The sequence below is a fragment of the Acanthaster planci genome, linkage group LG19, assembly GCF_054643075.1.
Source record: "Acanthaster planci isolate LZ-2023a linkage group LG19, COTS_SCS, whole genome shotgun sequence".
Classification (NCBI taxonomy): Eukaryota; Metazoa; Echinodermata; class Asteroidea; order Valvatida; family Acanthasteridae; genus Acanthaster; species Acanthaster planci.
In genome coordinates, this window is record NC_141795.1 from 3,234,844 (window position 1) to 3,248,714 (window position 13,871).

The 13,871-nt window shown below is 42.9% G+C and overlaps 1 protein-coding gene across 1 annotated transcript in view; it reads right to left on the reverse strand.

Moving 5' to 3' along the window:
- Nucleotides 1-100: 100 nt before the first annotated feature.
- LOC110978030 (prolactin-releasing peptide receptor-like) overlaps nt 101-13,871 on the reverse strand; it is a 36,363-nt gene continuing 22,592 nt past the window's right edge. Inside the window, exons 3-7 of the mRNA XM_022233916.2 lie at nt 8,221-8,634; nt 5,591-5,800; nt 4,238-4,357; nt 3,430-3,554; nt 101-2,744 (exon numbers count right to left, since the gene is read on the reverse strand). Coding sequence (XP_022089608.2) covers nt 2,711-2,744; nt 3,430-3,554; nt 4,238-4,357; nt 5,591-5,800; nt 8,221-8,634 — 903 coding nt within the window. The 3' untranslated portion in view covers nt 101-2,710. The remainder of the gene's footprint in view (nt 2,745-3,429; nt 3,555-4,237; nt 4,358-5,590; nt 5,801-8,220; nt 8,635-13,871) is intronic.

A 13,871-nucleotide genomic window follows, 5' to 3' on the forward strand; every position in this document is an offset into this window, starting at 1 on the left:
AGAAAAGTATGCCAATGTAAGGCAGTTAAACAGGCGGAGGACTGACGCGTTTCGAAGGTTGAACGACACACAAATCGGATATAATCTCGATAGTCGGATATTTCAGGTATTATCTTGGTTTTAATACAGACGAACCCGCCACCACTTCATACAGGACAATTGCCTCTGTTAACCTCTGACAAATTAAGCAGAAAGAACTCGACAGTAAAAAAGATAACTTTTCCGATGCACAGTTTTCACAAAATATGAACTGGTTACATAATCGCAACAAATTTAGAGTAAATAAATATTTCACCAGCGTTATAGACACTCAAGTCGTCTATTATGTAACTTTGAATGGAAAGGAATGTACATGCAGATCAAACGTATACGATTCACTATACACACGTATGGTTTTAATGAGTGTATATTTTCAAAGTAACGTTCATTTTACCGTAATCCATTCCACATTCCCCATATTCAGTAAAAATGGATCAGCCCATACATGTACATCCCATGCACTGATATGGAAATGATCCAAAATGTACAACTGATTTTAAAAGGTGTGAGAACTGACATTTGGAATACTGTATTATCAAATTTCAACGTTGAATTCCACATTTTAAGACAGTTGACACTACTGCAGGCCTTAACTGAGAAGTTGAGAAACGTACAGCAGTGTCATTGTGAACATCTGGCTACTCGGAAGTCCACGTGTGGGCAGAACTACTAATCTAGGCCTATTAGCCCAGAGATGGACCAAGAGAGGGTGCAATTTTCCATGCACCTCTGGTTCACAAACGACTATAAAATGCTTGCGACACGGTCGCATTGCTACCAACAAAATGAGCACTCCCGACCAACATGGCTGTTTTCAACCGATGAGCGAAACAGCACGGGAGACAGACGGGTATGCTTGGAGAGTGAAGTTTTCAAAGTAAACTGTGATCCTACTTGATTGAGCAGCTAAAACGATGTTTCGTGAATGTTCAACCCATAAACAAAATTGGTGCACGCTCTTCTGTATGCGTAGAGGACAATGAACGCAGTTTCCTATAAGATTCTATTAAATTCATTTTGCAGGTATTTATTTTGATTTTGTGCCAAAATAGTTCACATCATAAGTGTGTACGAGTCAAATCAACCCAAACCGAATCACTTCAAGCGTATAACTTTGTACATGTCGTACGTAAAGTAAGTTAAATGTACATAAAACGGAATACACAAACATAACCTACGCCTATTTACAAAGTGAATCGTAAAATTTAAAACAACAGACATTGTTAAGCGTCAGATATTAGTGTAATATTCGACATACCAGTGGCTTAAATTTCCTAAAGGAAGGCCTTAATTCTCTTAGACAATAATCGATTATGCAGTGATTTATTTCGTAAAAATGGCAGCATTTTGCAAGGATTGTGGTCGGTTCTGTTGCTATAGTTTGAAAGCCAATAAAGCACTTGGCAGGTTTTGATAACAACAAATAGCGTGGATAAACTTTTTTCGCGTTGTAATAAACAGTATCCGCAAAGCATTACGCTCGCAGTCTATTAACAGTATTTGTCATTCAAAGATACTGATATTAATCAGTGTCCTTGTTTATCGGGCTCACGCCATCGGAACATTTCTGAAACCATCTTAGCTCCCTTGGGCGACAGTGTGGACGGTTAGATGTGCCTGGAGGTGGATATTTGGTGGGGGAGGGCAGAATTACCTTTAGCATCGGCAACGATGCTGGTACAAATTCAGTTCGCAATCGTGAACTTCTGGCCTGCCGTTTCACCCTCCTTTTCCAGAAACACAAAAATACAACTTCCAGGAAACAAAGAGTGAAGACATCATTTAAGTATACTGGTAACATTTCATGGCGATAATTAGGCTGTTGCTGGGTTATTTTTTAGATTGGGAATTTTTAGATTGAGTGTGCGATCACGCAATGTGTTCGTTTCTAGTTTGCGGCGCGAAGCCAGCATGTCGAGAGGCTGGTTTCACCTTACCCCTGTTTATAAACCGCTCAATTCGAGAAATACTATCAGAGGCTTCCCAACTGCCCACTCCAGCCCTCACTGTGTTTATAACATGCAAACAGCTAACTGTGGAGGCTTTTCGTGGTAGCCATTTTACACGGCAGTTCTTTTGTTCCTCCTTTGTGCAGACCCTATGGAACAAAAGCACTGGCCTGCAAGATGGCAGCCATGCAAATTCTGTATAAATAACAAACCTCGGTCTTCGTAGAGTAATTAATTACTGAGTGGTAAATTGCTTTGCCCAAGGACATGCGTGACTCAGCACGACTGGCTGGACACCCGTGTTCAGGTTGTATCATAAGTCTGATAAGCCAGTCGACGAGTTAAATTATGTCCCAGTGGTTTTAGATTATTTCTCGTTTCAGGCAAAAATTTGGGTTATCAAAGATATCAGTACTCAACTTTTTCAACCGCGGGATTTTAGGAGTACACTACACTGTACTAACTGCAGACACTGCACACTAGACAGCCATTTTGGGGGTGATCATCACAAGTATTGGTGGTCGGCAGGCGGAGAGCAGACCTGCTTTCGTAGATGCTGATGTGGATAGCGGAAACACATCGTACATGACTTTATCACGCAAGTGGTCTCCAAAAGGAAACCGTGATTTACTGTGGTGCAGTTTGTTAATATTTCGCATTACAACCTGTCACCGTTTTGGTGGTAGCTCGAAAGGCCCTCTTTCAGCTTAGGGGGAGTAGGCCTAGTCTTCTACCAGAAGTTGACCCCTTCCGTTCCTAAAAATAGGCAACAGTGAGAGGAAATAAAAGAAAAATATGCATGTGAACAGGTGCTGGTGGGTGTCGACGTGATGACCATCATAGGACAAGAAGCTACTTTTCCATAGCAACCCAAATACGTTTAGCAGTTTACAAGTACTAAAGGAAATAAACTCACGGAACAATTTGCTCTTGTAGTCTAGACAATTTAAAAAAATCTTATCCAGCTTTTGGTGACAAGCACTATATCAGGCCAGCCCGACTGCATCCAGAACCCTTCGACTACTAGAAAGCAAATCTTCGCAATGTTATACATTCTCGTTCTCACGTAACTACATGAAGTGAAAACAAACAAGGCTGAACAAGGAGACATATAGGTGGAAACGCTAATGTCGGAAGTGAAAGGTCGTTAATGAAATTCGTGATACCCATCTCCAGCTGACTTCGCAACAATATTACTTGAAGAATTCAAAGATCAAATTCAAACATGAGTGCTTCCTGAGGTGGTTTCAGGCAGAAATCATTCTTCCAAAATTTATAAAATGTGAGGGCGGTCCCATGGAAAATCACACAGGTGGGTCGCATCAGGGTTGAGGAAGCCCGCTGTGCCACTTTTTACTTTCGGGCTGCATTGTGTTGAGAGTAGGCCAAACTCGTCAACCGACAGGAACTCCAAAAAGAGACTGTAATGTATAAAACTCACGGTGTGTAGGTCCTTTCGTTCCATTTCTGACCGTTGCCAATTCTCTCCAGGGCTTGTTGGTCAGGTGGGCCCAAACTAGTTGGCATGGGCGGGCCGCCATTTTTACCAGACCGCTGGTGGTTGAACTGTAGATAAAGCACAGACGGCTTTTCCGATTAGCAAGTGACTGTTAATGGAGTTTTGGAATTGGACTGAGGAAGAGTTCGCAGGGAGTCTAGTTTTAGTCGAATCTTTCACATGCCCCTTCACGGTTCAATTTACTTGTCCCCTTCACAAGACCGGTCATACAACTTGGAAGAACACTGACAAAAGAATGCTTTTGTCATATTCCATGTGAATAGCTTATGACTTAATTGGTCGAAGACGGATGACCTCTAATGGACATAGAATAGACTCGTGATGGACCGTGACTCGACTAAAACATGGCTAATGGACATGCAATGAAAGGGACACATTTGGAGTTCACAATTTGTATTCTATGAAGATGAACGAATTAATTCAGCGATGAACGTCACTGTTTCCAGATTTATAAAAGCTTTTTTTTTCAGTATTTAAAGTTTGGCTAACTTAAATGTTTGTTTTCAGTGCAAGGACGATTCTGGAATATTACCCTAAACTGTGTTCCAAAAAGGAAAGTATTGAAGGACGAATCCTGGTGCTCACGCACAGCCTCATATTTCAGCTATCGTTCCTGAGGTCTGATTCGACGTTTCCCTTTTCATTACACTTATTCGGAGTCAGGTAAACAAGTTGTTGAAATCTGCTTTGTGCACACTTGCAGTAATAAGGAACACAGTTTTAACCCTACCAAGCTGGAAGTTCGTGTGGTGAGGCTGGACGTGGTACTCATGCGGCTTCGGAGGCGTCGGCGCTGGTTAAGCTTCTCCGTGCACGGCCCGCATCGCTGCAGCAATCGCCGCACGTCAGCCTATGGGTCACCAAAAAAGAAGAGAGAACAGAACTAAAAAGTCTTTACCATGCACAGAGCGTGTTCTTCATTAACTCCTCCAAACACACTACAGGTGAACAGTTCCAAGCAGGCATGTTTTAATTGATTACAGAATATTTCTGTCTATTGCGACGATGGCTTTTCAATTTGGTCATCTAGCTTTATTTGCTTTGCTTTAACAACTGATGTAATTTGTCTTGTGACTAAATACGGCCAGCCAGTTGAGGACCTTCTCATGCCATGTAATAATTATATTCTGCGCTATCGATCTTTGTACTAAAAACATACAAACAAAGCTGCATTTATCAATTTCAACATACATTTATTCAGTGGCAATATTAATTAAATAACGGACGCGGTTTATCACGTAATAACAATTGTACTGACGCACTATATAAAAATAAAACCACTAAACCATCACGAAGCTGTATGCACTTCTCAAGTTTAATAAACAATTTCAAAATCATGAATAAATTTTCATCAGGGCATGCCCTGCTAGCCTTCGTGGATGCAGCTATTACAATCCCTCCTTAAGAAGTGGGACGCCACTGACGCAAATACCACCCCAAACTACATCCAGAAGATCTGGTGACCTATATCACGAGCAAGCCTTTCATACACAGCTGAATTACTGATATCCTGTAAGCTAAAAGCGATAGATTACTGGAAAATGAACACAACCGGATTGAATATGGGATTTAAATACAGTGTACATGCAGATGATTGTATTCTTCCCGAAATGGACATGGAAATCATGAATGTCACTGACAAATAAGACGTGACAATATAAAATGATGTGAAATGTGACAACTTGTGCGTTGTCATTAACATGAAAAACAGATTTAATGACTTGTTTCTATTCGTCCACATCTCGCAAAGCGCACGGCCCTTTGAAAATAATTCTCTCTGACGAGAGCTGTTTATGTCATAGAGCTTTGTCAGGCTTGCAGGTTGACATAAAAAATCGACGAAATACCACTATGATTTGAAGATGGAGAACATGCAAGTCAACAAATTACAAAAATTAACTAATGAGCGACACAAGGATCATTATATTGACGAGAAGCGTAATGTCGATCATTTCCCACAATGCCATTACCACTACATGCCTTCTATTGAGCGACAGGTTCAGCTGTACTCTATGCACAATGCCCCTGTTCGGTCAAGGAATTCTGTGGCTGGACTTCACACTCTCTCTTCCTGCATAGTTACCCGGAAACTGTCGTTCAGGAAGCCGAAGACGATGGGGTTCATGAAGCTGTTGGCCATGGCGAGCCAGTGGCCGGTGAAGAAGTAGACGAAGAAGAAGTTCGGGTAATCGCTGACCACAGCGTTGTTGGTGATGACGATCAGATGGTAGATGTAGAGTGGAAGCCAGGAGCCGATGAAGAGAAATACGATCATCATCAACATCTTGATCACCTGAAATGACAGAAAACAAAGAACCTTAGGCTAGGCTACACGCCTTGTCCGACTTAATGGGTGTAGCGATTGTACGGGCGGCAGCGGCACTAAACGCCGAATTTGAAAAAAGCTGCGTTGTTCCACTGCCATTCGAGAGCACGGCATACAGTGCATCGTGTCACACTACATGGCTGCTGTGCCAAAATGCAATACGCGCGTTTTGCAGTAGTGCGCCTCCAAGAGTTAGCAACACGTCGGCCCATCACAATGCGCGAAATCTGTCGACCCGATGCGCGTTTGGAAATTGCTACATGCCAAAACAGGTCATGGCAGTTCACAATGGATATTTCAGAGAAGTCTAGAACCGTGATCAGTCGTTTCCACAAGAAGACCTTTCACAGCAAACAGCTGGCTCCCAATCCTCGCTGGTGCACGGCCACTCAACCAGCTCATTCTCGACTCATCGACTGTGCCTGACTAAGTAACCAAATTTAACAACGGTGATTGGCCCCTGCGTTGATGCATGGTTGTAAGCAAAAGGGTACATGTAGTATTTCCTTATCTGACTTTGATTCTATACGTGATTAACGCGGTTCTTTGTTGCGTGGTGTTTGTGGTACTTAGGCCTGTGAATGTTGGTACAAAGGCCCGTGAATGTTGGTACTTAGGCCCGTGGATGTTGGTACAAAGGCCTGTGGATGTTGGTACAAAGGCCTGTGGATGTTGGTACAAAGGCCTGTGGATGTTGGTACAAAGGCCTGTGGATGCTGCTACAAAGGCATGTGGATGTTGGTACAAAGGCCTGTGGATGTTGGTACAAAGGCCTGTGGATGTTGCTGCAAAGGCCTGCGAATGTTGGTACAGAGGCCTGTGAATGTTGGTACAAAGGCCTGTGAATGTTGGTACAAATGCCTGTGAATGTTGGTACAAATGCCTGTGAATGTTGGCACAAAGGCCTGTGGATGTTGCTACAAAGGCCTGTGAATGTTGATACAGAGGCCTGTGAATGTTGGTACAAAGGCCTGTGAATGTTGGTACAAATGCCTGTGAATTTTGGCACAAAGGCCTGTGAATGTTGGTACAGAGGCCTGTGAATGTTGGTACAAAGGCCTGTGAATGTTGATACTTAGGCCTGTAAATGTCAAAAGCACTCTTGCACGTACAGAATGTTTTTTTCGATTTCAGCGGCAGGACTTGCTATCTGACAATGCCAAAAGGTGATCATTAGTGAAGTTTATTTCCAAAAACACACAACTTTGGAATCAATGTTGAAACAGTTGCCTCGCGAGGGTTTGGCAGCAGCAAAGTCCTTATTAGAAGTCACCACAAAGGAATTTCTACGGGGAACTATTAGCCAATACAGGAGCATATTCCTTTTCAAGCATCAGGGCCTTTTAATTCCAAGGAGCAGGTAATGGTTGAAAATGTCAACACTAACACGGCAGTAGCCATTACCTCATAGTGACGAAAGCCTCCTAGAGCAATACGTCCCCTCAGGTCAAATCAATCGGTTTAAGATCTGGTAATTCGGCCGGGAAAGTAGTTTGAGCTTTCCAAAAACACAGAACGAAACTGAAAAGGTCGAATAGTTAACACAAACCTTTTTTGCGGGGGGGATCTCTTTCATTATGTAAATGGCCTCTCCTCGAACCCCATACCCTTTGCGTGGATCGAGTCTTTGATGTGACTGGCAAAGGACAGCCATGGGCAAGCTATCCATTAAGTTCCTGAAAGATGCTTCTCGGGAAGTTTGCTTTAAAATAGAGGCCGGCGATAGAGTGGTGCTTAAAGGCGCAAACTGACATCAACATGTCTATGTATACCGATCACTATAACTTACCGTTGTTCGTAGGAAAGGAGATAGCTTAAAAGTTGTCTAACTCTCTACTACACCAGGCACAGTATTAATGGCGTAGGGTTTTGAAAGCCATTCAAAAGAACCTTAATAAAGGCCAGTTTGTTCCACCGACAACTACATGGCTGACATTAGTTCGACCAACACGGTGGATTTGGACTGGACTATCAAATCGGCTACGTGGATTTAGGCTCAGGGGCACGGTTGAATCACTGGCTATCGATAGCCTTTTTCATAGCTAAGAATATAGAGGGTATCACTTAAACAGTAATGGTGGGAGACCGCGAAGAGCAGCAAATGATACTATACATAATGTCAAAATGTGAAAGACATTGAGATTTCATAAAAGCGGTTGTCCTACGGGACAAAATGTATTCTATCGAGCGGGTGCATTGGTAAGAGGCAATGCACTAGCGGTCAAAGTACAGATTGCACATGGAGTTGCCCAGGCTGTAACTCGGACTCAATTATCATCGACTAGTTTCGGTACTGACAATCTGCTATTAAACTGGCCACAGAATGTAAAATGTAAAAAGCAACCTTTGTTATCTGTTTATTTTCCACCTGTAAGCTCTCGAGTTACCTTTCGCTTGGCCTTCCTGTGGCAGGCGTCTCTCATGTGGTCAGCGTTACCGGGGAGGTTGCGGCCCCACAGCTTGCGCCCGACCACGCTGTACGTGAAGCAGAAGATGATCAAGGGGGCGAAGTAGGTGGCGCCCATGTTAAAGATCTCGTAGCCGAACTCCAGGTTCTCGTCGGGCCAGTGCTCTGTGCAGACCGCCAGGTGGCGCTCGCCGTAGCACCAGTGGTACTCCTGGGTGCGGGCCAGGAGGAGTTGGACCAGCCCCATCATGCACGAGGCCACCCAGATGCCCGAAATGACCAGGACCGTCTTGGCGTTGGAGCGGGCGATGCGCGCCTTGAGGGGCCGCACCACGGCGAAGTAGCGGTCTATGCTGACGGCGGTTAGGGTGAACACACTCACGCAGATGACCACCTTCAAGGGAATTGAAAAGAAAAGAAAAAGACCAAAACCAAAATCAATGAATAAATGTGTTATCTATAATCTAACGAAATTAACAACTTTTCCAAGTACAAAGCAAAATATAGCGAAATAGTCCATTAAGTATAAAATCTCCTGAGAGTTTTGTATTGCATCTACGAATATTACTAGCGGCGAAGCCTTTTTTAGCCATACTCAAAAGAAGCTTTGTGATTTTCTGCCGTCACCTCCGCATGCATGTACTCTCCTGGTTTGTGGTCATGATGTTTTTAACTAAAGGCCGCATCACAATTGGCCTTGGTGGAAATGAGTGATATTTGCGGAATCGTATTGTCCTTATAACACTCTCTAATAAACACTGCGCAGGCGCTGACCACAGAGGGCAGAATTGAATGAGGACTAGACCAATGACGTCAGGGAACGTAGTTTGTTTCCTTTGTGTTTTTTCTCCACGTTAAGTCATACATAAGTCAGTCATAAGCCTGTTTCTAACACAAGGCTAAGAGAACGTTTGTCCCGAGATACCTTGATCTTGAAAAATCCCATACAAATCCAAATCGAGTCTCCAGACATTTTCATAAATTCCTGATACCTCATAATTCCTGAAAAGTTGATTTCTCATAAACATACAGCCTGCTAAACGAAGGTATCACATAGCCAGATGTAACAGATTCATCAGTAAGCTTTCACAATTTTTACGAAATTTCTACAACATAGACCAAGCGAACATGCCGTGATTTCATAACAAAGTAAGTGGCTAAAAATTTCAATACCAATTTCAATGCAGGAGAAAAAAACAGACACAAAGAAGTGCTTGAAGGAATTCCTATTGAACTCGACCACTGGGTCCGTAATTGTGACGTGGCATATTAATATTCTGCCCTGAAAAAATGCTCAAGGTGAACGCAAGTTCATTTCGTCTCATCTGACATCATCCTTAGCTCATCCCATCCATAGCCATCTTATTTGGTTCCTTTTTTCTCTCTCATTGCCAAAAAAGAGAAAAACGTACCGTGACGTCGGTTGTGTTTTGCTCTGTTTGCCACAAGCGCAATCGTTTTGGCGTTCAGCGAAGCCAGAAATCATTTTTCAGTCCAATAATGTACATGTATTTCACATCGCAGGCACAGCCCATGAGGCGGAAAGTTGGAGACTGATGTTTCGTTACAGGGTGAAAAAACACATGCAAACTCCGTTCAAGAACAAATTGTTTGGGAGAATGTTTGGAACCAAGGGTTCTTGGTAACAACCTTGATGGCGATCTTTTCTCGGAGACCATTGAAATATCTTTAATAGCACCAAGGGTCAGGCCTTTGTACGTTTGTGATGGACAGATTATTGGCTCAGGGTTAAACCAGAGAGCGTTCTAATCAAACTCCCCCCCCCGTCGTAACAGCGCGCGAACACAGAGCAAATACGTGTACTTTCTGCATGTCACACAGTTGCTCCAGGATTCTTACCCCTGGCTTAAAGGTTGGCGTTCAGCAAGTCACGGATGGAAATATTTTTTTATTATCTCCAGCGTTTTTTTTCTTTTAGACCGAATGCATTCATGCCTCATGCAAGCTGGCAGCTGCTCACTGAAGCCTTGAATTAAGGCTACGTGGCAGCTGACTGAATCCTGGTCCAGTGCGGAACTGTGAAACCCAGAGAGGCCTTGTAAACGCAAAGTCGTGACCACGACTCCATATCAACAGCGGGATACCCTCATCGTTGTCAAGTAAAATGTACAAGTACTTGAAATAGCTATGTGGAACTTGATTCCAACTTGATTCCTATAACCCAAACCATCCACATGCGTCGAAGACTATAGATGGATCTGGTGACAAGAATCAGGAGCTGTTACTGTGGTGTCCCCACAAAAGAGATGCACATTGAATGCTTCCTCATCAGCCAATGGGAACACACTGCCACAATCAAGCGCTCGCCAAGCTTAGGCCGTTTTCCAATACTTGACTTGGGCTCCGTCTCAGGCTTCAACTGTTTTTTTTTTCTTCTAGACTTTGAGGTTGTAAGCGCAATAGTAAGTCATCAAGTAAGATGCAAAAGAGCCAAACATGACAGTATTTCAATTTAATTTAAATGCTTCAGGCCCACAATCGGGGATTGGTTTCCTACACGAAGCCTGAGACGGAGACGAAGTTGAGTTTTGGAAAACGGCCTTAATAGGAATGCGCGCTTGAGTGACGGGGACACTGCAGTACTGGTCAGCGATTCAGTCGGTAGCTTCTGCTCTATGGCTTCCTACAATCTCTTATCTATGCCTGATTCTTTTAATAGGTAAAACGGCAAACGAGCAAAGGTCTAGGTCTTCACTCCATCGGAAATGCGTGGAGACGCCTAGACAATAGACCTAGCCGTAGCTCTGGAAGCCCTTTTCGGACATGGCCTCAATTTCCAATTTGAGACAAAATTGGAAGTGTAAAAGCAGCTGGACCTTTCGTTCAGAAAGTCTAATTCAGAAGGCTATTAGAGCTTTGCCGTCAACTAAAGCATTCTGCTTGGCGATATCCTGCTCTGTCTTGCTGTTACCTGTGGAAAGCAAAGGATCTACTGATGTAGAGGAAAAAAACGTGTTTACAGTTGAACATTTTGGAAACACTTTCTTGCTGCCAGATTGTAATCATTACAGTGCAAAAGATATTTAGAGTATTGCACGAAATTGATGGAAGCTATTGCAGAAAATAATCACACAATGTGTTTAATTGCGTTTTTTTTAGCGTTTAGGTATGATGTCAAAGAGGAGGAAGTAACTATGCAATAGGTTAAAAGTGAATCCAAGCACAAACGAAAGTAACACAACATGTTTCAAAATGAAGAAAGTGAGAATATATTATTTCAGTCTTTTAAACACACGAACTATACCCAGCTGGAACAACCACAAACACCGTATATCCTAAACCCTTTCCTCAAGACATAGGGAAATAAGATACAAAATGCCTAGGGAAATTGGCATGATATTCGAAACGCGAATTGTGAAGTTAATACATGTCTTGGCATGTACAGGTGTTTTGACGATAAACAGGGTCCTCTGGAATCTTGCCTTCCACAGGATGTCAGGAAAGCAAAATTGTTTTGGCACAAGAAATGTTTGCATCAGCATGGAGGTTTTGTCTGTCGTTCAACTTGCGTTTTCAAGTTGAATCCTGATTGATCATGCATGCACTTGAAAAAGCGCTACGGAAACAATCTCGTTCAGTGTTGCTTTGTTTACAAAAACCAACCATGCTCCGATGGATTAAGTTTGCTTGCGCTGTATCCCAACAGTGCGGGGTGTTGGACACGTCGTTCTAGATATCCCGGAAGCAGGCTAGAGCACATCATTGATTTCATATTGGATTACTCAATTTTCCTGGCGAATCAGGAATGTAAAGTGGTAATTCTAACCCTGCACAGCATGAGTAATTTGATCTCATTCAGTTATAAAACATGACGTCAATTAGAAAAGCTTTAACAACTTCAGACCTGGCCTGAAGTCAAATAACATTGGCAATACAGACATCTGAAACTGACAGCTCGTAAGAAAGCAAAACTAAACCCACAAAATCGCCACAGAGGCGGCTCCCTATGGTCTCAAATCGCACTGGACGCTTTGGTTGAGGGTTTTCCCGCCACTGATACTAGAGAAAGGTCCACGTGGTTCCAGTGGACAAGCGGTAATATTTCTGACCGTTGGTCCAGGTCGTCCTCGGTGTAAAATGATCCAGAGCTTCCCGTTTTATGCTCAGTCACATTTTTATCTGCAACTCATCCGAGAAACTCCAGATCAAGAAATAGTTTGGATCACTGAGGAAAGTGTCTGAGTTACCGCGTATAGAAACTATTGCTTTCTGAGCGTAATCACTCGGTTTAACGTAAACGGTGAGATGTTTTGTAGAACGGTGCTTTTACCACAAGGCCTAGCCAGTTGTAGTCAATTTCACCAAACAGTGAAACCCAAGTTCAGTTATTTTTGCATCTGGCAATCTGTATCAATGATTCCGAAGGCTAAATCTTTCACGCCGAGAGCCACTGTCACAAGGTCTCGTGCATGTGATCGTTAGGGGATTTTATTGTTGTAACGAAATCCTCCTAGATTCCTATAATCCTAGGGGATCGGACCCCCCCACCCCCAGCAAAATAAGCAACTCAAGGGGGGGGGTGCTATAATAAGGGCAATACCCATTCTTAACTGCGACCCCATAAAGTCATATACAATGGTGTCACTGTGATACTTCTGTGGCGTTTTCCCCCGTGAAATCTGTAACGTGTCAGTTTTCATTTGCAATTTCGCTGTTAGATAAATGACTTTAGAAGCGAGGGACCGTATGAAAGAGAGCCAGCCACACGATCTGGCGAGGCAATGTGAAATATACTCCGCTCTTATCTGATTTCATCACATGGTCTCCAGCTAATAAATTGACTGCCGCTACCGTCGTTTACCAAATGAGCTTATCAATCAGGAGTTCAGCGTTCGACTGGATTGACCCATGAGTTCGCTTGATAATAAACAACAGATTTGATCATAATAATCTTCACGTTAACACAGAAACATCCATGCTTTCAACACGATCAACTGAACGAAGTATCGTACTGTTATATGCCTATATGTTTATAGACCAAACACTACCGAAATCAAAGGGAAGCCAAATTTCCAGCACTCAGCATCCAAACTAGGGCTTGGATCCCAAATCAGTTGTTATCCATTTAACATTTTACACTTTTGCATGCATCTTCGTCATCGACAGAGAAAAGATTGACCCAGTTCACTATTTGCGCATGCATGAAAGTTACAAAATATTATATCCACATTTATAAACAGTACGGTTCGCTGGAGCTCCCTTTCGGTTGACTGGACACGGTCAAATACTTTCCGGCATGTGTTTATACTTCCTATCCTGAGCAGTGGAAAAAGCAGTAACGTTTGGATGAAGGTGTTACGTTACTTACGTACGAGTTCGTTAATCGTTTATGTCTTATTTGCCAACGTGCTCTATCCAAGAACGCTTATCAAGGCTGATCTTTCGCACTGACTATTATTGTGAAGAAGGGGATTAATGGGGAAAAGGAAAGAAGAGGACAGGTGGAAGTAGTAAGATGTACATGTAGTTTCTTTGAAATTTCCCAGCAGAAATATTGCGACAATGCAGGTGAATGTATGATAATTAATTGTCTAGGCAACGTATAATAAACACCACACCCTTTGCTCAGTTTACCTGTTGTATTACTATCAGGTATTCTGATAACTACTA